The 27098-nt window shown below is 38.7% G+C and overlaps 2 protein-coding genes across 4 annotated transcripts in view; one reads left to right on the top strand and one right to left on the bottom strand.

The window, feature by feature from the left end:
• LOC144044221 (5-hydroxytryptamine receptor 3A-like) overlaps positions 1-26766 on the bottom strand; it is a 41263-nt gene extending 14497 nt beyond the window's left edge. The window contains exons 1-3 of one of the 3 annotated variants that reach the window (XM_077558487.1): positions 26679-26766; positions 22690-22754; positions 7492-7542 (exon numbers count right to left, since the gene is read on the bottom strand). In XM_077558487.1, the coding sequence (XP_077414613.1) occupies positions 7492-7501 (10 nt within the window). In that variant the 5' untranslated portion in view covers positions 7502-7542; positions 22690-22754; positions 26679-26766. Of the gene's footprint in view, positions 1-7491; positions 7543-22089; positions 22232-22689; positions 22755-26678 lie in introns of those variants that run through there. The other 2 variants (XR_013291211.1, XM_077558488.1) reach the window with 2 other exon arrangements.
• On the top strand, positions 652-6540 carry LOC144044220 (inward rectifier potassium channel 2-like). The gene is made up of 2 exons (XM_077558485.1): positions 652-856; positions 3401-6540. Exon 2 carries the CDS (start codon positions 3615-3617, stop codon positions 4935-4937), a length of 1323 nt encoding a protein of 440 aa, XP_077414611.1. The 5' UTR covers positions 652-856; positions 3401-3614; the 3' UTR covers positions 4938-6540.
• Positions 26767-27098: the final 332 nt, after the last annotated feature.

Raw genomic sequence — 27098 nt, 5'->3', positions numbered from 1 at the left:
ATACTGATAGTAAAATATTGCTACTCCTACGAATCGTCACCCTGTTAAACTAGGGCTTAAGTCATAGGTTTATTTTTTTTATGCCTTTAACATCTAAGAATCATCAAGGCCAACTAAAATCGGCAATCGGCTACATCCATTGCTAAACATGTCATTCAATTCTGCCTCTGAAATGAAATCATTAATACAGATAATACAATTAGTATGTGGTTCAGTTTTTCGTGTTTTCAGAAAAAGAGAAGGAAAAAAAGACCTAGGCCATTATTTTTGTATCCATATATTATCCATCCATTATCCGAACATTCTACTAAATATAGATCCTATTTCCAAGAAGCACTAATAGTTAAAAAAAATAAAAAATTAAATAATAAACTGCTAATTACTAAAAAAAAAAATAACCAGGACATTAAAATCAATCATTTTAAATAGATAATTAATTTGAGCAGTTTAATCCGTTACTTATAAAGCACGCTGAAAATGACAGCTCAAAGAAGCACAAATTTTTCCCCACATCATGGTTTGGTTCGTTGAGCATGGAAAAGTCGCTCCAAGTTCCTATTGGCTAGCAGTGCGAATGAGGCGTGGCCAGACCGGCAGGTTTAGTGTTTGTGCGCGAGCGCGCGTGTGTGCGTGCGCTTATATGTGCTTTAATCAGCTTCGCTCTTTTGAGAGAACCACAAAAGATCCTCTTCCTCTCGACGGTTATGGCACAATTTGGTGCACCAGACAGCAGCCTAAGTGAGGGTGATAATAACAGTGGAGCAGCCAGAACGAAACGGACCAAGCGGGCGTGTGTTGCATTTATGGGACATAAAAAAATCAGGAAACAGCAATTTTACTCTGCAAGGACCAACAGGTGAGCATGTTCTCCTTGTAAGAATAACGTATCATGAGAGTGTCTAAATAATAACATTGGTAACAGTAGTACACGTAATACTGATATCACCATTATAGTACATGAAAATTGTAATTATTGATAGAAATACTGAAACAAACAGCAAAAGATAAAATTCTTGTAGCTATGATAAAAAAATGTTTTAGAGCGCACAAGCTACATCTTCAATGTATTGTTACTGACTTGTGTACACCCCTAAAAAATAGTGCAGCTTTTATGTAATCAGTTTCCATCTGTTGACCGTTAGAGCTGTCACAGTTTTTTTCACTGCAGCAATAAGTGAGGGAATAGGTAAAAGAGCACAAAAACAGACCCCCCCTAGACACTTTAACAAAGTAACTTGCGTCAATCTGATTTGTTGCAATAATGCACGATTTGCCTTTGAATGCATTGATGCCGAGTATTAAAAGAAAACCTGCTTGTCCCTTTTGCTTACAAAAGTACACACATGACATGGGTTCAAGCTATTGTCACAATTGCAATTATAAATAAAATGTTAAACGCCGGGTTGTGAAAAGACTGAAGGTCTGCCTGTGTCTGTTGCTATGTCTAATAGTGACATCATTAGCTGAGGAAAACAAAGATGATGCTCAGGGATTTGGGAGCAGGCCCTGTATATTTTATCCCCAATGACTCTTCATGACTTTCAGGGGACCGTTTCAAGCATCAATTTACTAGACGGACTTACGTGCGCTCACAATTATAATTAAACCTCACCAATGGTCTTTACTCACAGTCAGTTTGCGGGTGGCCTCGTTGCAGCCAGAGGATGTGAAATTCTAATGGCACGTCGGTCCAGGCCAGCAACACTGAGTCAATATGTTTTCTAATTTAACTGCCCTTGCTGCCCTGTTACATATTACGCAAGGTTACTGTCGCTCGCAAAAGAGGAACTGATACACACTCTCTAAATAGCTGCGAGGATCATTTACACTACTTATTATCATACCAATGTTCTGGTAAAGACATTAAAACGGACAAATTTTTCATCCATGTCAAGTGCAATAATGTCATTCAGATGGATTTCGGGGCTCTCTGGACAAACGCAAGCAGCTCTCAGTGGACGTGACCAAGCAAATTGATATGCACATGAAGCAGGATAACCTTTACACTGCTTAAAAAAACATTAAGACATGAAATGAGGACTATATTACTTAATTTAAGCTAAACCATCTGCCATCAGAACAGGGATATTTGACTTGGCAAGATTTCGTAAAAGTAAACTAACACCGCAAATGAGAACTACTGTATTCATACTTCCTATATTTAGGCTATACAGTACAGTATAGCCTAGGTATAGGCTTGGGAAATCCAGGTCTAGAAAGAAAAAAAGCCTGAAATAGTTTGTCTTTAGCCACAGGTGCTTCAACTCAACAGGTGGAGACAAGCTTGTTTACCTGCCAGTTGAGTAGAAGCACGGCTGTGGCTAAGGCTAACCTGTGGCAGGGTTTTTACTTTCTGGACCTAGATTCACCAACCTAGCCTATAAAATTATGTTATTCCTTATTTTAAAGTCTCTATAACGTGAAAATGAAAGTCAGTGTTGTTAGAAATCCTGACAAATTTGAATGATTAAAAAAAAAAGTATAATAAAGAGTTTTTAAAAAATGAGGCTTCAAAATCGTGATAAATTAAGCCTTTGTCTCCGCTCTATGCGTAACAAACACCACATCCCACTAAAAACGGATGCAACTTCATCTAGCAACTTTCTTATGCCGGAACATCTCTACATGTTTAAGCTGTGAAACTATGTCGGCTTAATGCCTACAGTGGCTATAATATATCCCGGCGCCACTAGCTAGCTCACAAGCTAACAGGTTTCTGAGGCTCCTCTCGGCTGGCTGGCAGGTGGCCAAATGGACTTGTCCGCAGCGTCACCTCCTCGGTTGGAAATTTAAATGAATGACACTGAGCGATTCTGTAAAATGTGGCATCCAGGGAAGATGATTTTTTGTGGTGTTGGCACAGCTAGCTAGCTAGCTAATTACACACAGTGGTATAAATGAGTGAAATAATTGCGCTAAATAACCAGTGAACTAAAGTGCAATTTTAGCACCCCCCCCCAAAAAAAACAAACAAACAAACAAACAAAAAACAGGGAAATTGACAGGGTGAAAAACAGTTTAAAACTTTAGTGCCACTGTTCAGTAGGCTCCTGCATAGTTCTCAGTCTTCATGTTTTCCGCAATTATCTTCAATTATGTATAATGTATTCACATTCAGGGGTCTTTTTGTGCTAAAAAAAAAACAGCTTGAAGCTAATGAAATTCTCTTACACAAAAACTCCAAAATCACAACAAATATTTTGTCAGACAAAGAATGAGCCAGTATATATTTAATCTAGACATGACAATTTAAGTACAAGAGCTGTTTCTTAATCTTGGATGGATTTGGCAATGCATTATTTAGTTGGAAGGTAATCGCACACCTGCATGCACTTGATCTCTACTTTGGTTCCTTCTAATTACTTTGAAACTGTGCTTCACCTCGCTGTTATTTCCACAGCGCGCTCTTCCGATGAGGCCTGAAGCAGCCCTCACAGAGGAGTGACCCACCCTCGCCAAAGATCCTCACCTGCTCCCTCAGGATCTGCTCCTGCGGGAATAGTTTCTTTCTGACTCGGCCCTGCCATCATTCAAAACTGTTTCTCCAACGCTTACACCAGAAACTTAGACTGTTTTCTAAAGCAGAGGCGGCCCAGCCCCCCCAGGCGGAAGCGATGGGGAGCGTGCGAAGCCACCGGTACAGCATTGTGTCCTCTGAGGAGGACGGCATGAAGCTGGCCAACATCGCTGTGCCCAACGGCTACGGCAACGGCGACGTCAACAAGGCTGAGCACCAGCGCCAGAGCCGCTTCGTGCGCAAGGACGGCCACTGCAATGTGCACTTTATCAACATGAGCGAGAAGGGCCAGCGCTACCTGGCCGATATCTTCACCACCTGTGTGGACATCCGCTGGCGTTGGATGCTGCTCATCTTCTGCCTTTCCTTCCTGCTCTCGTGGTTGTTCTTCGGCCTGGTCTTCTGGCTGGTGGCGCTCTTCTACGGCGACCTGGAGGCAGAGACGCAGATGTGCGTGTCCAACGTGGACAGCTTCACGGCCGCGTTCTTGTTCTCCGTGGAGACTCAGACCACCATCGGCTACGGGTACCGCTACGTGACGGAGGACTGCCCCGTCGCCGTGTTCATGGTGGTCTTCCAAAGCATCGTGGGGTGCATCATCGACGCGTTCATCATCGGCGCAGTCATGGCCAAGATGGCCAAGCCCAAAAAACGGAACGAGACTTTGGTGTTCAGCCACTACGCCACAGTGGCTATGAGGGACGGCAAACTCTGCCTCATGTGGCGGGTGGGCAACCTGAGGAAGAGCCACCTGGTGGAGGCTCACGTCAGGGCGCAGCTCCTCAAGTCGCGGACCACCATGGAGGGCGAGTTCATCCCTCTGGACCAGGTGGACATTGACGTTGGCTTCGACAGCGGCATTGACAGAATCTTCCTGGTGTCTCCCATCACCATCGTCCACGAAATCGACGAGGACAGCCCCTTCTACGAGATGAACAAGCAGAAGCTGGAGATGTCCGAGTTTGAGATCGTGGTGATCTTGGAGGGGATGGTGGAGGCCACGGCCATGACCACACAATGCCGCAGCTCCTACGTGGCCAGTGAGATCCTGTGGGGCCACCGCTTCGAGCCGGTGCTCTTCGAAGACAAGAACTACTACAAAGTGGACTACTCGCGCTTTGACAACACCTACGAGGTGTCCGGCACGCCGCACTGTAGCGCCAGAGAGTTAGCGGAGAAGACGTCCAACGCCTCCAGCCCGAGGAACTCCTTTTGTTACGAGAATGAGGTAGCTCTGGAAAAGGTTGAGATGGAGGAGGAATTGGAGGAGGTGGAGGAGGTGGCGGAGAATGGCGCGGCGAGGAACACGGAGAATTGTCCGCTCAAAGACAACAACGCGGACATGGGCTCAGACTTTGAACACAATCTGGACGCTTTGCCTTTAGAATGCAGACCTTTGACTGCCGAATCGGAACTATAACACTGCACTTTGAGATATAATCAGATGCTTCTTAAGGATGGCGAATGATTGGAAAGTTTTCACAGTCGCTATGCAGCCCCACACCCCCCAAAGCATCATGGGAATGCAGAGTTAAGTCTATAGTGTAGTGCAATAGCCCAAATACCCCGTTGTGCTTTTCTCCTTTCTGGATAGCAGTGGTAAGGAGCCTTTTTTCCGATCAGGGACCATTCTAGTTTTTATAGAGTCCCTGGAGGACTATACTAAATTTATGAAAACATACAACACAACGATCAAACAAATGTTTATTATTTTACATCATGAACATTTGGAGTTGAGCGTTTCCTCTGAGGTTGTATTTGTTTTCAAAATTCCACGACAGACCAGATACTATTCTTTTGTGTATGGCTCACGGGCCCTTAAGTTTCTTGCCCCTGTTTTACAGAAATATGCAATTCAACTTCCACCTCTTGTGGCCTACATTTCAAACTCAAGTATGTGACAAAAATTAATAGGCAGAGTAGAGTTGAAAGCCTACGTGTAATACATGAACTGCTTTAAAAATTCAGCTGTCAGAGAAGTATTCATCATTTCACAGTATGTTTATTATACTGGTTCTGGTGGTATAGAACTGCAGAGTTCCTGACATAAACTGTAGTCAAATAAGGAGCCAAACACCTCTCAGTATGTGGAGTCCATAAATGATCATCTCGTCAATGCATCGATTTTCTCACTCACAAGGGTCACTGATAATCCGTAGTCTATCCCAGCTGGCTTTGGTCAATTCAAACAGAACATTTGTTTTGTTTTATTTTATTTCTAAAGTTAGAATATCTGACACAGTTATTAGTGCACGTGAGGAGGCCTATAGGCAGTAATCATATTTCGAGGTGACTTAATTTTTGCCCTGTTTGTGCCAGAGTGGAATTTGTTAACGAGCTGGACTCTTTAACAAAAATTGATTTATGTTCTTTGGCAGAAGATTCGTAACAGAATTCCGCCTCTTCCAATGTGCAATAATATTCACTTGACAGAAAACCTCGATACTGAGGAATGTTGACGACGAAGTGCTGCTAAGTAACATATTTCACGCTTTATTCTTGGAGCCAAAAATGTATTATTAGTAATAAATATGCAAATGCAGTCAACTCTTTTTTTTCCTACTGATGAGCATGAGTCCTGTGTGGGTAACCCCATGCTTTGTTTGTGTTTTTTAGCCGACGATTACCACACTTTATTAGCTGTGGCCTAACATGTACATATGTAGCTCACGTCAATATCCTAACATTGATTGGCAACTGCGATGGTGAATTGTTGATGTTGTCCACATATATGGAGGTCAGTGTTGTGCGCATTCGATTTAACCCTTTCACGCGTCACCAGTGCATCCTTGCTTTGTCTTAATGATGTTTGGATTGAAGCCACAAATAAAACACACGGCACTTATTTATAGCTAATAATCACAAACAGATTATCATGCCACCCCCCCCCCCCCCCCCCATCAGGGTTGTCTCGCCTTCTTGCACCAACCAGACTTTAAAAAAATAACATATTTTGTAAATTATGCTGTACAGTTGTCGAATGCAGTTTTGTCTCTGTTTTGCAATAAATCACATTGAAAATGTTTTGCTTTGTTTTCTCAGAAGAAGTGTTCCAATCAATGCATGATTGCGTAAAGGGCGATCAATGTGCTTGGCTCACAGATGAATGTGCATTATGACACATCGGGTTTGCAAATTTAGTTAATTTCCGTGCCCGCTCTGAGACGTAGTCAGGGGCCATATCGATCCAGATTTGATTTAGTTCTACATATAGGAGCTTGTTTCCGCCTCTGGGCTTTTTCCACATTAGCCAATGAAAGTGCAACATAGCTCCGCTCAGAGTCTAAATACGCACTGCTGCCTTTTTTGTGTACTTAAACAGCATTTTAATTGAATGCTGGCTAAGTTGTTGCGCAATTGCTTTTCTTGTACAAGCTGGCAACTCTTACCAAGTCTTGTATTGGCAGAAGGAGCATGCAGATGATTTAGGAACACACCTCGATGAGAACTGAAGCTAACCTGTTAAAAACTCTGTGATGACATTAAAGGAATAAATGGCCACCCCCCGTCAGCTCGTGCCGATGGAATTGACAGACAGCGTTGGCCCGAGAGGTCCTGTCGATGCATGCCGATGACGTCACTGCGGCTTGTTCCAATTCAAATGGCTCATCAAAAAACAAGCCTGACCAGTGGAGAAGAACATGAACAACACGTGACACATTCTTTGCACTGAAAATACAGACACCTTTTTGAAGTTGAACTCATTTGTACTATTTCAAAATAGACTTCATATTATCAAACTTTGCCACCATGCTATGTACACGCGCACAAATGTAAAATTTAGTTTTTCTCAATTATGCATCTGCTGTCTGCCTATCTATCTAATATATGTGGTTCACATTTGGTGAGAAATAGTTTCCAGTAGCAAAGACACCAGCAGTCTTTGAATCCTAAAAATGGCCAAGCCAAAAAGGCATGGGTTCTTTACGGGTCTACACAGGACAAGCATGCTTACTTAGGACAAACAGGCCTACCAAGTTTCATGTTGTCAAGTCAAGCTAGTTTTCGGGACTGGATTTTCAGGCCTGACCTGCAGAGTAGAATTGTTAGATTTATTAGACTTTTGTGTTTGATGATGAGTTGACGAAAACAGAAAATTCAACATTCCTTGCAATTTAGTGTCGCCCATCTGTCCATTGCCCAATATACATAGTTCACTTCTTACTATACTGTTTCTTTAAAAGGTGAACCCAGTATGACGGTAAGTTCAGCAAACAGCGCAATAAAACAATCTGAGAGCATGTTTGATTCAATGCAGTGAAGTATTTACGAGTGATTGGAACTCGACTAGTTCCTCAAGAAAGCTTAGTGTGACCTGTTTTATCTCATTGACTGTCATTTTTATACACTTAAATTTAGAAAGTGTTAAAATCACTTATTAATTTATCGCTCTGAAGGAAGTGCCTGTCGTGATGTCTGGAAAAAGTCTTTCCAGAACATGTGAGGGAGGCTGTTATGTCAGAAAAATCCACTGGCTCTCATTTAACGTACACCTCAGACTGCCAGTTTGAATGGAACTCTGGGATTCATATTTCAAGTCATCAGTAAAGTAGAAAGCCACATATTGTTACTCTAATCACGTATAGTTGCCTAGACATTTGAATAGTTTCAGAAAATGAGGGAGAAAAAAACAATTTCAACAAACAGAAAAGGGGGGGGGGGTGGGACAAAACAAGAACAGCCCATTTTCCTTTGTGGTTGTCCATGACTGAGAATCTACACAGACAAAAATAATAATAATAATAATTTGTATTGATTTTTAGTTAAAAAAAAGAGAGAAAAAGTTAAAATGATTAGGCAATGAATAAAAAGGCAAATATGCTTTGCTCACAATATGTTATGACTAAATGGCAAAACTGCTATAAAAAATTCTCAGACAAAGCATCAGCCATCAACATGGTTAAGTGGTTGAGTGGTGGTCATCCGTGAGGTTGTGGGTTCGATCCTCACCCCTGGTGATCATGTCGAAATGTCCTTGAGCAAGACACTGAACCCCGATTTGCTCCCAATGGACATCGCAGCAGTTGGCCTTCGGTGTGTGAATGGGTGAATGTGAGGCTTAAATTGTAAAGCGCTGTGGGCCCCATGTGGTGTAGTGAAAGCGCTCTATAAAAAGCAGTCCATTTACTATAAAGATTTGACTTTAAAATAGCAAACTCATAATCATTTTAATTTAAGTTAAGCCGTCAACTCACTGATTATTCCCCAAAAAAAATCGCATTAATCATGTATTACAGTTTTTCTCCATAGGTTTGGCACATTTCTTGAAACTGAGATTGCATTTTCAAAACTGCAAGCTAATTTGGCCAAACAGACTTACATTTATGCACAACCTAAAATCAAAAGCACATATCTATCCTAAAACTGGTCACATATGCTTCACTCCAAGTATTTCCCAAACAAGGAGTCGGTTCTGTCACAACTGCAAAGATCTTTCTCAATTGCTTTGGCTCTTCTGCATTCACTTAGTGCTTTTGCCAAAAGTAACTTGGATGATTTTGCATAACTCTTTGGATCATCTGCAAAAGCTCATCTCTCTCCCTAAACAGCTCACCTATGTGTCAAAATCAAACTTCTATGTCATACAAGTAGTCAGTGCCCCCAAAATGCATCGTCCCTTTGGCATTCTGTGAGCACCGCAAGTCAAAATCATTAGATGTTTTGTCACAACAGCAGAGGTGCTGCGGACAAAATACAATTATATATAAAACTGATTTTACAAGAGCAGTTTTCAAAGTTTGCGGTTTGACATACTCCACTCACAGTCAAGGAAATTGCAACAGTTTTTATTCACACAATTGCTTACACATTAGAGTGCAACAAAATAAAGTGTAAGCCAAATTGTATATATTTCTGGAAAACTAATAACTAAAATTATATCTAGTGAACAGCGAAAATGAAGAACGAACTACTGTAACACTTTCACTACACAGTAAATTCTGTCGAGTAAATATGACTGTATTTAGAGTGGGACCAAATAGACTGGGTTTTAAGAGTAATATTTACCCTTGGAAGAAAGTAAAATAAAGAATTGAAAAATAAATAAATAAAAGTCACTCAAGGGTTAAGGAACAAACTCACGGCCTTCAGCTTGGGAGACAGCCGATCGATGCCCTGAGCAACAGAGCTCCAGCTGTGTGTTACTGTAGTAAGTATATTGCTCGTGTCAGATGGAATCTTCATAAGTCCAAGACCAAAAACATCTTGGAGCTAAGCAAACAGTAGAAGTGGCGTAGCTCAGGTGGTACTGCGGCCGTCTCCCAACCTGAAGGTTCCTCGACCCTTGAGTGACTATAGTGAAAATATTGGGGTCATTTTTATTTCATTTTAAATTATGCAAGTAATTAACTAATTAGGAAAAAAAGGAGGATGAGAGTGTGCAGTGGATCAAAATATGTGGAAGACATTATAACAATAAATGTAGAAAGAATTAACACAACAGGTGCTCTTCAAATTTGGCGGGCAAAAAATGTTGATGAAAGCCTTTTTAATTAAGTGATTAATCCTGATTAATCAAAATTCTAAAATGTAATTAATCTGATTGATTAAAAAATGTAATTGTTTGACAGCTCTACATACAACATACAGTACATATGTAATTAATAAAATCAACACAAATTAAAAAAATATGATTAAGACAGATTTTCCCACACCATTTAAGTTACATAAGTATTATTATTATTTTACTGCAGACATTTTACTGTGGGGTTGTGGTTGGTTGTGGTCTCTGTAATTGTAGAGTCAACATTTCTTAACAGTTTTTTTTACATTGGAGTCTACATTGTTGACTGTGAGAATTTAACTTCAGTATCTTTTCTGATATATATACACAGTGAACAATAATGATAAATAGGAATGCACCAAAATGAAAATGGTCGGCCGAAACCGAAAATGAAAAATGCTTGGCTGAAAACCGAAACGCCGAAAAAAAGTTATGCCAATCATTGCATTTATTATAATTGAATAAAATAGCAATTTTCGGCTGGAAATTTTCGGTGGCCGAATATTCAGTGCATCAGTAATGATAAGGGATTAAATGTTGTTCTTTGTGGGAAAAAGGCTCCAGGATTACACCACCAAACAGGCACCTGAGAGAAGGGTTAGGGTTACACAAAGCACAGTTGTTCCTTACTGTGCTTTAAGCATCAAAGATGAACTTTGCATAAATAAAAGCCTCCGTCTAATGGTTTCCACTTTCCAGTCACCAGACGCCGTCTTCCGAGAATGTGGATATGTTACATTGACAGGAAAGTGTGGCCTGTAGTAGCAGCGACGTTCACAAATGGTAACCATCTCGACACAGTGACAAATGGCCTCCACAAGTGTGGAAGTAGAATAAGATTTGAGAGATTAAGGCCCAGTACAAGTCTCAGCCTGGGTGTACTTTGATAACTGCATTTGTTGGGACTTGTCATCTGACATTTAAGGCGTAAAACCTGCATGGTAAAGTGCAAAAAGAAAAGAAGACATTTCCAACACAGTCGTTGTTGGAAATACAAAAAGATGGCCAAGTGATGCTTGAGGCTTGCTCTCCCAACAATGGGTGACATCACATGTGGCTGGCTGTGGCCTGTGTTTTTATACACTGCACAGTAATTACATAATTGTGATGACGCTACAATTGTGTAAGAACAGCCAGACAGTAGCCTACAGTACTGTTGACTGACTGATGAGGACAACACACATACTGTACGCTATCTTATTAGCTGGTTAACTTTTTACCTTGCTGATGCTAAAAAATGCAAGCAAAAATAATAATAATAAAAAATACTGGATAACAAAAAATATATGTTTATTGATCCCTCTATCTTATTAGCTTCAGATGCTGAATCTATTCAGGTTATTTTAATAGCAGAGTATTTAAAATCTTATCTAGCTTGCTAGCTGACGATGTTAAAGCTAGCTGAGGTCTTGTTAGATCCGTTTAGCGATGCAGCTTGCTACTTTGTTGGCATCGCATTCTAATTATCTCTGAGGTTTAAAAAAAACAAAATTCTAGCAAAAATATTCAAAGAAATGCTCGTTGACCTAATGTTTAAAAAACTATCCATCTACGTATCTTGTTAGCCAGGGCCGACCCTGGGACGAACTAGGCGGTCGCCTAGGGCCTCATCTAGTGGAGGGGGCGCCAAATTGCAGGGCAAAAAAAAAAGAAGATGATAAAATATTTTTCCCCCTCAGGTTTTCAAAAATAAAATATGTCATACAGCATATATATTGTATATAATAATTAGTTTTCTGGTTTGTTTTGGTGTGGTTTGTTGAACATATAAATGCAATACAAAATAAAAGTGAAGGAAAGAAAATAAAAGTTAAAAAGGAAAGGAATTATTAGTAAAGTCAGAATTTACATGTTCAAATGGAGTAGGAAGAAGTACAAGAATTTATCTAATCCTACCTCCACTAACTTATATCATGTACAATAAGTTATTATATTTCATAATAAATTATTAACATGGAAAAGAAAGCAAATGAAGAAGAAAAAAAACGAATAATGGAAAATAAACAGAACATACACTTTTCTTAAATGCACAGAAATTAGTGTAAGTTATAACTCCTTATCCATTGCTTACACTAAAACAAGTAAACGATAAAATAAAGCCCTACATATACAATTAATCTAATCACAATATGATCAATTTCCAAAAATGTATTGTTGTACATACATGAGCACATACAGCATAACTTCACAACTTCATAACTTCACACTGAACCTGACCCGCTGCTGCTATTTACAGTAAAAGGTAGGGGGAGGAGTGGCGCATAATCTCTTGTGTTGTTGTCTATACATCAAAAACTTTTACAATGAAAAGGTCCAAGCCCTCAGGTGCTGCATTAAGAAAGTGGCGAAAGGAAGAGGAGGGAAAAACAGGCCCAGGGTAGAGGCATGTATCATCATTGTCTATAAAAATAAACATGAAAATAGCATTAGCTTCTTGTTTACATTCATAGAATCTACACTTTCGCCCAGGGCACCAAATCACCTAGCTATCATCAGCTAGCTAACAACAAATAGCTAGCTGATGATCTTTAAGATAGGTTAAGGTACAGTGTCTTGCTAGATAAGAAATGCTATCTGATCTAATTTGTCGGAAGTTTGAAAACAATGCAATATCCAAAAGCTGATAATCAATGAGAAAATAACAAATGCTGCTTTTATTTGTTTTTCTGATAATTATCATGTCCTGTAGCTATTTTTGCTGCCATATTTGAACAAATGGTGACTTGTGTTCTTTCGTAAATGTTTGATTAGTTCTTATTGTTCAACTCTGTAAACAACACTTGCTTGTTTGTCACAATTTACATCTAATTATAGTTTTTGAACTATGATAACCTCAAGCACACACACACACACACGCACACACCTGCTGACATTCATTTTGCCTCCATCTTTGACAGCTGAGTGCCCTGTGACTCTCAGGGGAGGAAAAGCAGAATCGAGCAGGTACAATATGTTGGACACGATTCAGACTCTTTCCATGACTCCATTTGCCTGCCGCAAAACTGTGTGTGTGCGTGTGCGTGTGTGTTCTCATTGAATAAATAGATCACAGCAGCTTGTATTTCTTATTGTAACCTGCTATCCATTCTTCTGCATGTTTTATTACCAGTGTTCCCAGATTCACTCATGCTGCAACGTTTTCAATAGTGCTCACTCCTTTTATCCACCTGCTTCCACCAATGTGTGACAAGTCAATCCCTGGGGAGAGATGTGGTTGCCACACCAAATAAAAAAAGGAGACGACAATATCTGGGCAACCAGCAACTGCACTGCGGATAACCTCTGTGGGTTTCAATTGCAACAGCGACAAGAGAAAAGGAGCTTGACCAAAAGAAGACTTTGAATAACCGTAACACTATCCTAATCCAGTCCTATCGCTTAGCTCTACCCTAACCTTTATGCAAACCCTGACCCAATCTCAATTTCAGTACAATCTCAAACTCAACCCCTATTCCTTAATCCCAACACAAGACCAACAGTTAGGATAAGAAGTTACACTGTCAGAGTAAATTCCCTTGAGTGTTGGGGTGGATGTTGGGAGTAACCTGAATTGCACTACCTTGAGAGTTAAATTGACCACACCCTCATTTCCGGTGAAGGAGAAAACTTTCCAAATTTCCAGCGCGCTGTCGACCTTTCAATTGCGATATATCCAGTCGTTGTTGTTTGGGCGGCACGGCTCAGTGGTAGAGTGGTCGTCCCCTGACCCTGAGACTGAGAGTGTGGGTTCGATCCCAGGCCTGTGTGACTATGTCGAAGTATCCTTGAGCAAAATACTGAACCTCCAGATGCTCCTGATGCCGTGTCATCAGTAGTCAAAATGTAAATTGGTTTGAGGGCCTTGTAATGAGGAACAATGCTATAAAAAATATAGTACCATTTACCAGAGTAAAGTGTAGTTTGAGTTAAATTTTAACACTGAGTGTAATGCACTCATAAGTGTTTAAACACCATTGTGAAGAGTAGTTTGTCAGAATTAAATGTTTAACACTGACACTAGCATAGAGTACTTTCAACACTACTCAGTGTTTACCGGTTTTAACACTATACAGTGTTGGAGTAACACTGGATACGTGTGAAAAAGTAACACTGAAAAGTGTAAGATCTCCACTCTTTGGTGTGGACACATATTAACACTTTTCTAATGTTAGATTTAACATGATCAGTGTTAGTCTAACACTGGCGCTTTTGCTGTGTAATTAGATTTCAAAAGGTGTGAAAATTGGAACTGGAGATGCCCCCAACCACCAACATAGGTATACTGTACATCGAAAAAGTGCAACACCCCACCTCCAACCCGACACCGGGGAAAATATCGGGTGGGTCTACATATAGTCGACCCCCAAGCATCAGAACCAGGGATGGTACTTGAGGCCCACCTATGCGAGGTTGGAAACAGATCCTCCTCTACCTCCATGAATTAGAATGTCCAATTACGAATTCCTACTATTGGCCTTATTGTTCCATGTTACGGGGTGAGGCCAATCTCCATTCATCCCCTATGACAAAACCCTAACGCAAAACCTAACCCAGTCATGCCCATTATCTCTACCACAACCTGAAATCTTACCCAAACAAAAACAACCCCCTCTGAAGATATTTTTGCACCATTTCATGGTAAAGGGGCTTTACTTTACCTATTTATGCAGTGCGTGAATAGTTAACTTAAATTGGGACACAACACACCCTCCTCCACATTTTAGATTGAATGAGATTAGCGGATCCAATCATCAGTGACATTGAGCCTGGCAGCCGGCAGAACGAGACAGCGGACAAGACCTAATCATCCGCACAGCTCTACAATGCTGGGGCAAGCCAATCAAATCCCCACCAAACGAAGCAGATGGTTGTTATCATCTTCCTTTTTCGAGGTGGGGTGGGATTATTTATCAGCCTTCGGACCTTGTGCGTGCGACGGCTGAGCGATGCGTCGTCATCTGTGACATTAATCCGCCAAAACAAAAAGAACCAAACTCTCCTCTGGAGAGGAAATCTGGGGAAAGGAAGGTGAATTATTTATTCCATGGCCAGCACCTGACCCCATTTTCTTCATGAAATAACCCGTGAGCTACTTTCGTGTGTATATATAGAGTTTGTAAATCACAGATGCAAATTCTTGCTTGTGAAAGATTATGCATTATGTCACATCGCAATTTCTTTCCAGTGCTACCGGAGATTACGGAGGTGGTTTATGTTGACTTCACGCAGGGCTGTCTTGCCTTACGGAATAGAGGAGGTGACTTTTAAAGGGAAATAAATGCATTTGAGTATGATTGGCACGGTGTAATGTCATATCATTGTCAGTTCCATCATCTCAGCAGCTCTCAAGAAGAAAAGGTAGCAAAAACCTCTCCACCTCTAACCTAACTCAAACCAATAGCAATTTCAGCTTTATTTCAAACCTAACCTTTATCCTAACTCAACACGTCCCCAACTTAAAACATTATCCTACATCAACCAAAACACTAGTAAAAACCTCATCCTAAACCCTAACCTAACCTTTTCTCGGACTCAAACTCTAACCCTACACCAACCAGAACCCCAACCCCAAGCCTACTCCAATTCAAACCCTAACTAACCCTAATGTCGTGGTAGGCTACAACAGTATCACCGTACAGATTGTCCCTCGCTTTTAATTTCATGGTTGGGTTTACACTCAGTACAGTACAGGAACAAAAACTGGTTCTCATTTGTGTAAACAGGAACAGACTTAGATACGGTTAAAATTCAACATCATCAGACCACAGATCTTTTCAATATTCTGGCAAAGTGGTGTTGCTACTCCTGACTTCCACTAGCCAGAAGCTGAGCTGCACTGGGTTTATGTTTAAAAACAAGGCGTGTGTGGCTAGACCGGGTGACAGTTACACATCTTTTTCTTTTCCAAATATTCCCCATGGGAACCCTGATATTTGCCCCATCAAATAACAAATCACCCATGCATTAGATTTGATGATGGATAACTACTTTCAAACAGAAATCAGGGATAATTTGTGGCAAGCTTTTGCAGCCCAGGCCACATAAAGTAATGTGGTGGGCCTGCAGTCCTTGAGTTTGGCACCTGTGCCTGATTCCAACCACACCCCAACCCAATCTGAAAGTGTCACGTAGTGTGGATGCCAGGCTCAGTGTCACTGATGAGTGAATTGAATTCAGTGTGAATTTAATCTAAAAATGGCGAGTGTTGTGTCCCAATCTTCCCTGTGTGTTGCTGAAATATTCCCTAATGGAATGACTCTGAGTAAGGTCAAGTTAAGCCCCTACGCCACGACATAGTACACTTGGATTCAGTTTACATTAGCGGTATGTTTTGGGTCACACATGACCTTAGTGACCTTCTGGATCAGTAAACACATGCAGACTGCCCTCCACATTGGCACGGAGCCAAGGAATAGGCTGAATCTCCAATGTGGTCTAATTACAGCAGAGCACTGGGCCGCACATGTAATGGAAGCCTTCCCGACTCTGGTGAAAGCGCTTAAAGTGGGACAACAGTGTTCCATGTCCCGCAGCAGACCTGAGGCTCAGCGTTACACCTGCACAGCTCGAGTAAAAAAACAACAACAACTTGACTTTCATTCTCTCCAGACAAAGTCGACATGTTCAAAATGACGACACTTTGCCCTGCATTAGCGGCATCTTTAAAGATTGGTGTAAAGAAAAACACAGGAAACATTACATCATGCCTTTCCCAGAAGACCGGATTATGTGTGTCATTTGAACCATTTAAACCTGGAAATAAACAATTTTAAAAAATCAAATGCTTAGCAACTAGGGGTGGGAATCTTTGAATGTCTCACGATTCGATTTGATTCCGATTTTTGGGTGGGCGATTCGATTCAGAATCGATTTCCGATTGAGGACGATTTTTGCTTCAAAAAGATTTGATTGACAATGATTTTTGCTTCAATGTATAGATGTTCAAGGAATCGTAATGATATACTCTGCTAATTAGTGCGCTACTCGCGGCACTTTTATCACTCAAAAGAACGGCTCCACACTGCAAAAAAACAACTTTTATTGGAATAACTTGATCGTGACTTTTTCCTTCTACTCTCTAATGTGGCTACAACTTAACACATGTATCAGACCGCGTGGAACCACAATGCCCCTAAGTTGCCAAATCGGGTACAACATGAACAGCGCTCCCAATAAAGGCACACACAAACAAAGGGAAGGCAGTATAAAATAATTGAAATAAAATCGATTTTGGGACATTTAGAATCGATTCTGGATCGTACTAAATGAGAATCGCGATTCTTATGAGAATACATTTTTGGGCACACCCCTATTAGCAACGTCTATTTATGTCAAACTACATCACTCACTCTATTCATTAATAAGAGGTCCATCAACAAAATGCCTCCAAGAAAGCAGTACAACAATATTGAACTCAAATGGATTTTAAATGATATTTTAATTCCTACTTCATTTCATATATTTGATATGTCAAAAATGGACCGATCCTCTACTTGGGTCTATTTGACCCAACAAAGAGTCAAACAATGGGTCTTACAGTGTAAAACAACTCATAAATATTGGTCAGATCCTTTATTTGGGTCCAAAAAATTGGGTCATTTTGTATAAAACAACCCAGAAAGTTGGGTCAAATTGACCCATAAAGTGTATCGGTCCATTTTTTATCCATAATTGGGTTACCTTTGACCCAACTGTTTAAGTGCATTCTGAGAGCGTTTTCAACAGTTTTAGAAACTGCTCCAAACTACAACCCCAATATTAACTCCATCTTTACTAAGGGTTACGGGTAACTACAGTGTATCGCTTCTTAGGTTTTACTAGGTTTCGTATTTGTATTCGTATTTGTCACTCATCACTCCTGAACAGCTTTTTTTGTGACCGCTATACTCAGTGATTGTGGAGAGGGGTCATAGCCCTTAATGGCTTAATGACATTCAAAAGATATATAAAGACGTCTCTGCGGTCTGCTTCTCTTTCAGCCATGCTTGTTTTGCATCAACAGGCACAGACTTGCAGCCTTGTTGAAGAAGCATCTCTCTCTACACTCTCTCTCACAAGGGACATGCAAGTTTCCATTAGACCAACTGGCAACTAAATGCACCGACTCTCCTTCAGGATAGGGTCCTCGTTCGTTTCTCTTCACACCACGTGAAACTCAGAATCATGTGATGGCAACAAAGAAAACACTCAGTGGTATCAACTGTGACAGGTGCGCATAGGCCAAGGAAATACAGTATGTACTTCTTAATATTAACTCATTCACTGCCATTGACGACTATAGACGTCAAAAATTCATGTGAACTATTCTATTAGTTTAACATTTTTTTCATTTAATTTCATTTTTTATGAAAACCTAGAATTTTTTTATTGTACATTTATAACAGATAAATAATTAGCATGCAATTAATTACGATTAAACGTCCCTTATCTAAAAAAATCTTTTTTTAATTAGGCCCGTCAGGCGGTTAAGTTTTTTAATTGTAATTAATCATACGACTTCACTAGTAAACTAGCGATTAATCACAAATTTTAAATCTGTTCTAAATTTACAATACATTTTTTTCTAGGTTTTCATACTCTTGTTAGCAAAAGTGGAAAAAAATGTTAAACTAATAGAAATAGTTGAAATGAATTTTTGACGTCTATAGCCGTCAATGGCAGTGAATGAGTTAACATTGCTGATGAGGGAGGAAACAATGCTAGTTTTGCTAAATTTCTATTTATCAATTAGTTTTGAGAATTGTCTTATGAAACTTTATCAACTTATTAATTGTAGCGAACGTCTGTCCTATGTTTTCTCAGAAATTTTACTAACCCATGTAGCAGCTGCCATTTTCCCATGCCGCTGTTCTCTATGAACATCAATGACATGGAATGAATCTTAATTCCAGTGTTGAGAGTGAGGTAGCAGTAGCACTAGGTGTGAAAGAGTTGTAGCTTATAGGGTAAGAAGTCAGCCCGCATTGGAGTTTTTTTTCCCTTTGTCTTGTTATTAGCCAATAGGATCATCAACCATTCGAGTATGAGAAAGGCTTATCCGTCTCAATAACTGGCTAAAAGAGGAAAAGAAATGGACTTGGAGGTAATCTGACACTAATGGAATTATCGGTATGAAATAAAACAAAACACATTTTAAAAAATCGAACTGCTGAGTGGGAAAACGCTTAAATATAGCAAAGTAGAAGGTCTGAGTATGTTAGAGTTAAGAAATTAAGCTCTTTTTTTAAATCAAGAAACCCCACTGGTTGAAAACAAATTGGATATCTATCATTTTGCAGAATCGCTCACTAAACTAGACTAAGTGGGAATGCTGAAAGCTGAATGCTAAGTCTAATTCTTATGAAGGAAATTGGAAGATAAATTAAGTGAAAATTACAAAGTATTAATAGTCAAATAATTTGACAATTGCATATGTGTTAAAGATTGGTTGAAGCTAGATTTGAATGCAGGACCACTGATCACCAGTCCTTTCGTTTAACCACTCAGCCACTTTAGCCATAGACCAACCTGTGACATTGTATGTAATTGCAGTGAATATGTCAGTATATACTGAGCTTGCATTGTATTAGAATTCAGATGATATAGAAACAAAATTTAATAATGACATCAAAAGTACTGGATGTGATGTCATTTGACAATGTTGCATTTCTACAAAAGAGTTGTTTCTAGTAGGGCTCGCACCCTGGTTGTCCGTGTGGCAGGCAACTAGTTTAATCACGGAACTAACTTGTCTGCTTTAAAGTAATGGCTTATGGTGTATTTATATTAAAAAGTGACATGTGATGCTGAACACTGAAATGGGAAACTTGCTTTTAACAATTTCAGTGAAATTATAATACATTTTCCTTTTAATCACTTAGCATAATTGCCATGGATACATTTACAATGTACAATTGGAGATGGGATTCGAACCCGCGATCGCATGGCTACTGGACAAATGACTTAACCAAGTGCGCCACTGAGCAGTATAAAATATGGCAATGATGACAATGAGGCTAATTAGACTTGCATGCATGCAGATATTGAACGTAAGGTCACAAAGGGATTCCAGGGGAAATGTAAGCACATAGTGCATAAATGATAAGCAAGTGAGCACATCTGCAATAAGAAAGTGTAACCGTTCTTTGCCGTTCATGTTCCCAGGATGAAGTTAAACTCGAATAAATGTGGGTTAGAGTAAAAATGTGACAAAAAAGTCGATTTAGGGGTGAAATGTGCCAAAGCAGTTTAACAACTATTTGTCAAAAAATGTTGACACATTTTATTTACACGGAAGTGTCACGAGCATCATGCATAAACGTTAGCATGTGTGCACAGGCGTGTTTGTGTAGTTTGCTGCCTGGGGTGTGCTGAAATCCTGTATTATGCAAATTTTTGGGGGTAACTTCAATAATCTTCTGGAGGATGTAGGAGCTCGTCCTGCTGCTCATTTGTGCAACTGCGTAACACAACAAAGCCGGATCAATATGTGCTTGTCAGTAGTGCTGGAGGTCGTCGATGGATACACGGAATCGTGTTTATGTAATTAGGTGATGAGGGAGGTCAAAGTAAATGAATATTTAACACAATATTTAATGATAACCATGGATTTTTTCCAGAGCAAACCACTTCATGCTATTAGATAATCATCCAGTGTGTCTTGAGATATAGTGAAGCAGCATGTAGTCAAATTTGGCTCATGTATTGTATAAATGTTAGTTTTGCAGGGAACAAACCGGGAAGACGATTCTTGGTGTTTCCCCCGTGTTTATTCACAGCAATATATGAAATATTGCTGCAATATTAAATACTTGTCATTACTGTTATAATTGTGCATCCCAAAGCAGTAAGAGATGCTATAAAGCCCTCACCGCAAGGCGATTTAAGTCAACCAGACGTACAGTATGGAGGAAATCATTTCTGCAAAAGGCACAGCGATTAAAAAAATGTAGACTAAGAAAAACAAACAAAAACGTGACGTAACAACAGAATCCATCTAGCTCACGAGATCAGGCTAAACATATAACAGAAATGGTGAAACTGGAAACAGAGGAAAATCTTAAAATACGACAACAGCACTGCTCGCTAGTATCTCTTGTACCGAATTCAAACAAAAACTGTTAAAATAGTTTTTTTAAATGTATGTGTTCATTAAAACTCATGTCATTTTTGGGGGGCAATAGAAAGATCTTGCTCCTGTCACGCTCTCTGACTTTGTATTATCACTTTGTTGTGAGACAACAACGCAAAGGTGTCTGTGTTTGAGGGCCAGTTGCATTTGGCAGATGATAACTGCCTGGTTAGGTGTGTCTCAGGGTTATTAGAGTTTGGGAATTTTTCATTTTAGTTAGTTTTGTTTTCGTTTTGAGTTTTGCTTTTTAAATTTGGTTAGTTTTAATTAGTTTTCAAGGTGGTTCTGTCAGTTTTTTATTAGTTTTAGTTATTCCATAAATAATTAATTTGAGTTAGTTTCAGTATTAGTTTTAGTTTAAAAAAAAAAGTGTATTACTTGTGCGCAATATTTAAAAACCACCATGGGAGCAACGTCATCTGAAGGTGCTTTTCTATTGGCTGCTGCTAGCTGACATCACTTTTGTGTGACACACTTTCAAACGTCCTTATTCCGGTTAATATCAAAATAAATCTACTTAAAATCACGTTTAAAATCATCCCCAAAGGCTCATGCATTAAATTAATTACCAAAGATTAAAACAAAGGACATTTTTGCTATAATTATAGTTAGTTTTGTAAACATAAAATGTATTTTAAGTTGTTTAAAAAGCATTTTCATTTTATTTTGTTAACAAAATAGTTTTTTTTTCTTTTAGTTTTTTCTTTAGTTTTAGTTAAAATAACCTTGGTGTGTCTACTGCATAATGCACAACCTGGTCTCAGATGAAATAGTCAGACACTTCTTCTGTGCCCTCTAAGTGACTGCATGGTAACCAGTCCAGTGTGTACCGAGCGTGTTTTTTTGTACCATGTGACGTCTTCTTACACCGCTGCAAAAAATACCGGTAGTTCGGTGGGTGCCATTCATAACCTCAAAACCGTCCGTGTATGTCAAATCTATCACAATAAACCAATAACCACCTGTATACTGTATGTGAATGTTTGCCATTGGCAATGATTGACGTTCTGATTTAACATAAGGGAATGCCTCGCCTCGCTGCAGCTGTCCTACCCGTTGGCACGTCTTCTCCAGCAATGAATGCGCAGATATTACATTTCACCTTCTTTGGCTGGCCCAGGTTCTAAAATAGTGCAAAAGCTCTGAATTATGCTGTAAACAACACGTAGTCTCAGTGTTCAGGGGGCACCATTTTATGAATGTTGGCTCAGTAAACTGACTTGTTACAATTCTCTGCTTTTTTATTAGTTTACACGGTGGCTCAAAAAGTCTACATTTTCCCTTGGGAACTATCATTTATATGAAACATAAGTAAGGTCAGGAAGGAGTTTAAATGTTAACCATCACCACCTGCTATGTATTCTGCAACACAGTGCATATGCTATGATTGAAGAAAAACTGGCCATCATTGTTTCCGTCAGTAAAAGAACATAACACCATGCTCATTTGAAAACAGTAATTTTCCCCTGTTTTATATAATAATATTTTTTTCTGTTTTTTAGAGAAAAAAAAAATTCTGAATACCTTACAATAAAACATTAATAATACTGTGTGTGTTACTAATTACGGTACATGCCTTACCTTAACTGAGCCAGAAGGTACGTTGAAGGTATGTGGGAAAGTGTCCTCTTCCGCTATTAGCGAGTCTGCAACAATTCATAATTCAAATGTAAAAAAATAAATTTAAAAAATCTGTAAAAAAAAAAAAAATCTGTTTAAAAAAAAATCTGTTTAAAAAAAAATCTGTTAAAAAAAATCTGTTAAAAAAAAATCTGTAAAAAAAAAAATCCTCCAGCCCCCCGTTTTTCTGAATAATTGTTTCCCCATTGTACTGAGTAATATTTCCTCCATTTTTTCTCAATATTTTCCCCCTTTTTTTAAGACAGAAAGAAATATTCAGTAAAACAAAAACAAAATCAGAAAAACAAGAAAAAAATACTCAAAAAAACAACTAAGCTTCCCCCAAAAATCTGTCAGAAAAACAGCAGTGTTTTTTTTCCAAGTGAATACAATACGCTTCCGTAGATTTGAATTAAGTAGAGAACTGATATTTTAGGCGGTAGTAATTTAATATTAGTACTATGTCTTCAACCTATGAAATGATAGCAAAGTTAGTGTTTTTGTTTTTTTGTCAAGGAATTTTTCAATGCAGCATATCAACATCCTGACAACCATGTGTGTGGAGCGTATTGCAGCATTGTCAGTCATATTTGTGGAGTGTGTTGCATTTCCAACATATTTGTTGAGTGTTTTATAAGACGTTTTTATGACTCAAAAGCAGTGCTTGCTATGCCGTTGGCTTTTTTTTTTTTTATGGCAAAAGGTCTCCTTAAAATGAAATTATGTAATTTCCCTTTGCAAGAGTGTGAGACACTCTGCAAGACATGCATTCATGGACAATCTTTTGACTCTAAGGAGCACATAACTCCCTCTAAGGCTTCCAACTGAAAAAGGCTGTGGTTACAAGAACGACCGCGGTGCACTTCAATTTGTTGTTTTTTGATGCTGTATAAAGAAGACTTGTGCCTGACAGTTTTTTTTTCTTTTACTTTTAAATTTCATTTAGTCTCAATCCCAAATATATCATTTTCATTTTTGTCTCTGTTACAAAACAGAATGTGATGTATAAAAATGATGAGTTGAAAAAAAAATATGATCATAAATATTTTTATTTAGCACTCTTTGCTCATTTTGAAAGATGAATTTCTGTTGTGTGCCAAAGAAAGAACACTATTAATTTTCAATAGTGAAATGGAAGTTATATTTCTTATTGTAACATAAATGGCCATCCCAACATATGATATTTGATGTTACAAAGAGAATGCAATGAAGTAAATTGCGCAGCAGTGCAATAAAACGCGGTCTTGCCACATCAAGGCAAGCTCAGCATCACCGTACTTTTTAAAACAAAAGCTGCATTATTACAGCAATAATGTTCATTTTTAACAAAAGGTGTAGTGTAGTCAGTCCTATTTGCAGAATAAATGGCACAATATTGCAAGAATAAATTCATTCATTCAGATCATTATTTTTTTTAATTCACTTGTTAAAATGAAACTTTCGCCCCACGTTCAACTTTGACTTTAACGTCATAAATAAAGACCTTATCATGGAAAAAAAATGGCTTCATTTTCATAAGATTCAGACTTTTTATCCTAACAAGTAAACCAAATGATCACCAAATGATTCCCGAGCGCAGCCCCTGCTGCTGCTCACCGCTCACTCAGGGGATGGCTCAAATGTGGACAAGAAATTTCGCCGCACTTAGGTGGGTGTGAAAATCAAGTGGTACTTTAACTCATTCACTGCCATTGACGAAAACGTCAAAAAATCATTTTAACCATTTCTATTAGTTTAACTTTTTTTTCTACTTTTGTTAACAAGAGTATAAAACCTATAATTTTTTAAATTGTACATTTAGAACAGATATAAAATTTGTGATTATTCGTGAGATAACTATTGAAGTCATGCGATTAATTACGATTAACAATTTTAATCGCCTGACGCCCCTAATTTTTAAAGATCATCTCGTCAGGTGGTACATTTTTTTAATTGTAATTAATCGCATGACTTCACTAGTTACGATTAATCACAAATTTTATATCTGTTCTAAATGTAAAATATTTTTTTTCTAGGTTTTCATACTCTTGTTAACAAAAGTGGAAGAAAATGTTAAACTAATAGAAATTGTTAAAATGAATTTTGGATGTTTATAGCCGTCAATGGCAGTGAATGAGTTAACTTTAAACTAGTCTTTAAACATACAACTTTATCTAAAAAAAAATACAGTATGAAGGTTACTGGAAAATTACAACTTTTTCTAAAATATAGGCAACTTTTTGGTATTTTGTGGTACACGTCGTTATGTTCAACTGGCATTAGGATTCCGAGGGGGTCAGTGGAAAAAATTTCTCCTTAGAAGAAATATGTTTGACGCCCACTGCTGTATTATCTATTTTCATCCATTCATCCATGCAGGGGCTAAATTGCTTTCGGTGTGTTATTTCCTAAGCTATACATCGTCCACGACATCATGTGACTAACGAGCTTATGTAAGGCCTCATCCAAGGCCTTCTTTCCCAAAGTAAGACTGCTGTTGTCTTTGCTTTTGGCCTGAAGTGTGTGCCCGCCATTGAGTTTCCTCAACGTGGCGTGAAGTCATCAGCGGAGTGCTCCGCTCTGAGTGGATTTTTTTGTTGTTGCTGCTGTTAAAGAGCTGAGGCTCTCGCAGGGAAGAAAGAACGAGTCAAGCGACAGAATTTTTGCTTGCCATTGTGAGGAATCACGACGAGCCGAGAATTGCGTGTTTGTTGACTTGTGTGCGCTTATGTAACGGCCCCTATGGAAAGAATAAATAGTGAATATAGTGAGAGAGAGTTACAATGTTTGATTTTAGGAACGAGTGAATTTTCAAATGCTTTCAAATATGGAAGTGTACAGAAAGCACGTTCGAGAGCACATGTATAACGTTTTATTGACTTTTATGGAAAAAGAAATGACCTGGTTTTATAAAGGATAATTAATGTATGTAGTGCAGGATTCGTGAATTTGGATATGTGCCCTTAAAGGGCGTGGCTACTAGGTGGCATCATGAGCCGGATGTATGAATTGTGGTGAATGACTTGAGAGACACTTCATGTAACACTTAACACAACCACTTGCGCCTCAATTTTTGTCCATCTTGTTTGAGCTTGAGATCGCTTCCTAATTGAATGTTGTTCCAGTTCACGTCACAGCTCGGTGTCAACCACACACATAAGGATTTGTCATCATAAATATTGAACAGATTTAACAGTATTGCTGACCCGACCTTTTTCTGAGCAAATCGGGAAGGTCACTCTTAATGCATCCCACACCTCATAATATCCAGTCAGGATCATCTTTTAGAGATATCCAATCCAGAAATCCAACTCATACCGATTGACGGTATTATGTACTCTACCCCACTTTATAGGTTGTCCAAGTGTACCTAATAAGGATTCTCCACCAGGAATAAAGCGTGATGATGTGACAGAGGGAAAAAACAGGCTCGGAAATGTTAGCGACGATTACAGCTTTCCATATTAAACCATCTAAACAAGAAGATTTAGTCGTTTTGGTGTGCTTTAAATCATCCAAAATGTTTCCAGCTATTTTCAAACTTGCAGGCTTACGTCATTTTAATCAAGATAATGTTAGTTGGGTTGCATTCTGGTTTCTCAGTAATGTCATTGAGGATACAAAGGGACTTGAGCGACTTTACAAAGGACACACATTGTCATTAATTTGTAATCTTGCCTTGCCACTTGAATAACCAAAGAGTAAAATACAATTAGAACTCAGACAGATAGAGAGATAGAGACAGACAGACAGACAGACAGACAGACAGATAGATAGATAGATAGATAGATGGATAGATAGATAGATAGATAGATAGATAGATAGATAGATAGATAGATAGATAGATAGATAGATAGATAGATAGATAGATAGATAGATAGATAGATAGATAGATAGATAGAATCAAATTGGAATCAAATTCAATCATTAAAAATCATTAAAAATCAATCTTTACATAAATACACACTCACCGAAAGCCGGAACATTCACATCATGTCATCTATTGGACGGCTATGGCCAAAAAGTGCAGAGGAAATAACTTCCGTGTTTGCAATCGCCCGTGTTTCTGGAGTCACATGATCAATTCGTGACGTTTGGTTGGTTGAAGAAGCCCGGCATTATTGAGACAAAGAAATAAAATATAAGAATTCAGTAATTATGATAGACTTAAAAAACAAACAAAATAAACTTTTACCACCAAGCAGTGAGATGTCTGTCCCCACTTCCTCAGTTATATTAATGTGAAATATAATTAAATTAATATATATATATTATAGAAACGAAATAAAGTACAGTACTTAAGTGCAATATAATGAACAACTATATTTTTTGAAAAAAAGTGTAACACCCAATCGCAAAAAAGACTACTACTAGTACTGCTACTTTATTAC

This window comes from Vanacampus margaritifer, chromosome 2 (assembly GCF_051991255.1).
Source record: "Vanacampus margaritifer isolate UIUO_Vmar chromosome 2, RoL_Vmar_1.0, whole genome shotgun sequence".
Taxonomy (NCBI): Eukaryota; Metazoa; Chordata; class Actinopteri; order Syngnathiformes; family Syngnathidae; genus Vanacampus; species Vanacampus margaritifer.
This window is presented reverse-complemented; position numbering and strand designations above follow the sequence as displayed.

Coding starts and splice junctions, on each gene's coding strand:
- LOC144044220 (XM_077558485.1), top strand. CDS start 3,615: ATGGGGAGCGTGCGAAGCCACCGGTACAGCATTGTGTCCTCTGAGGAG.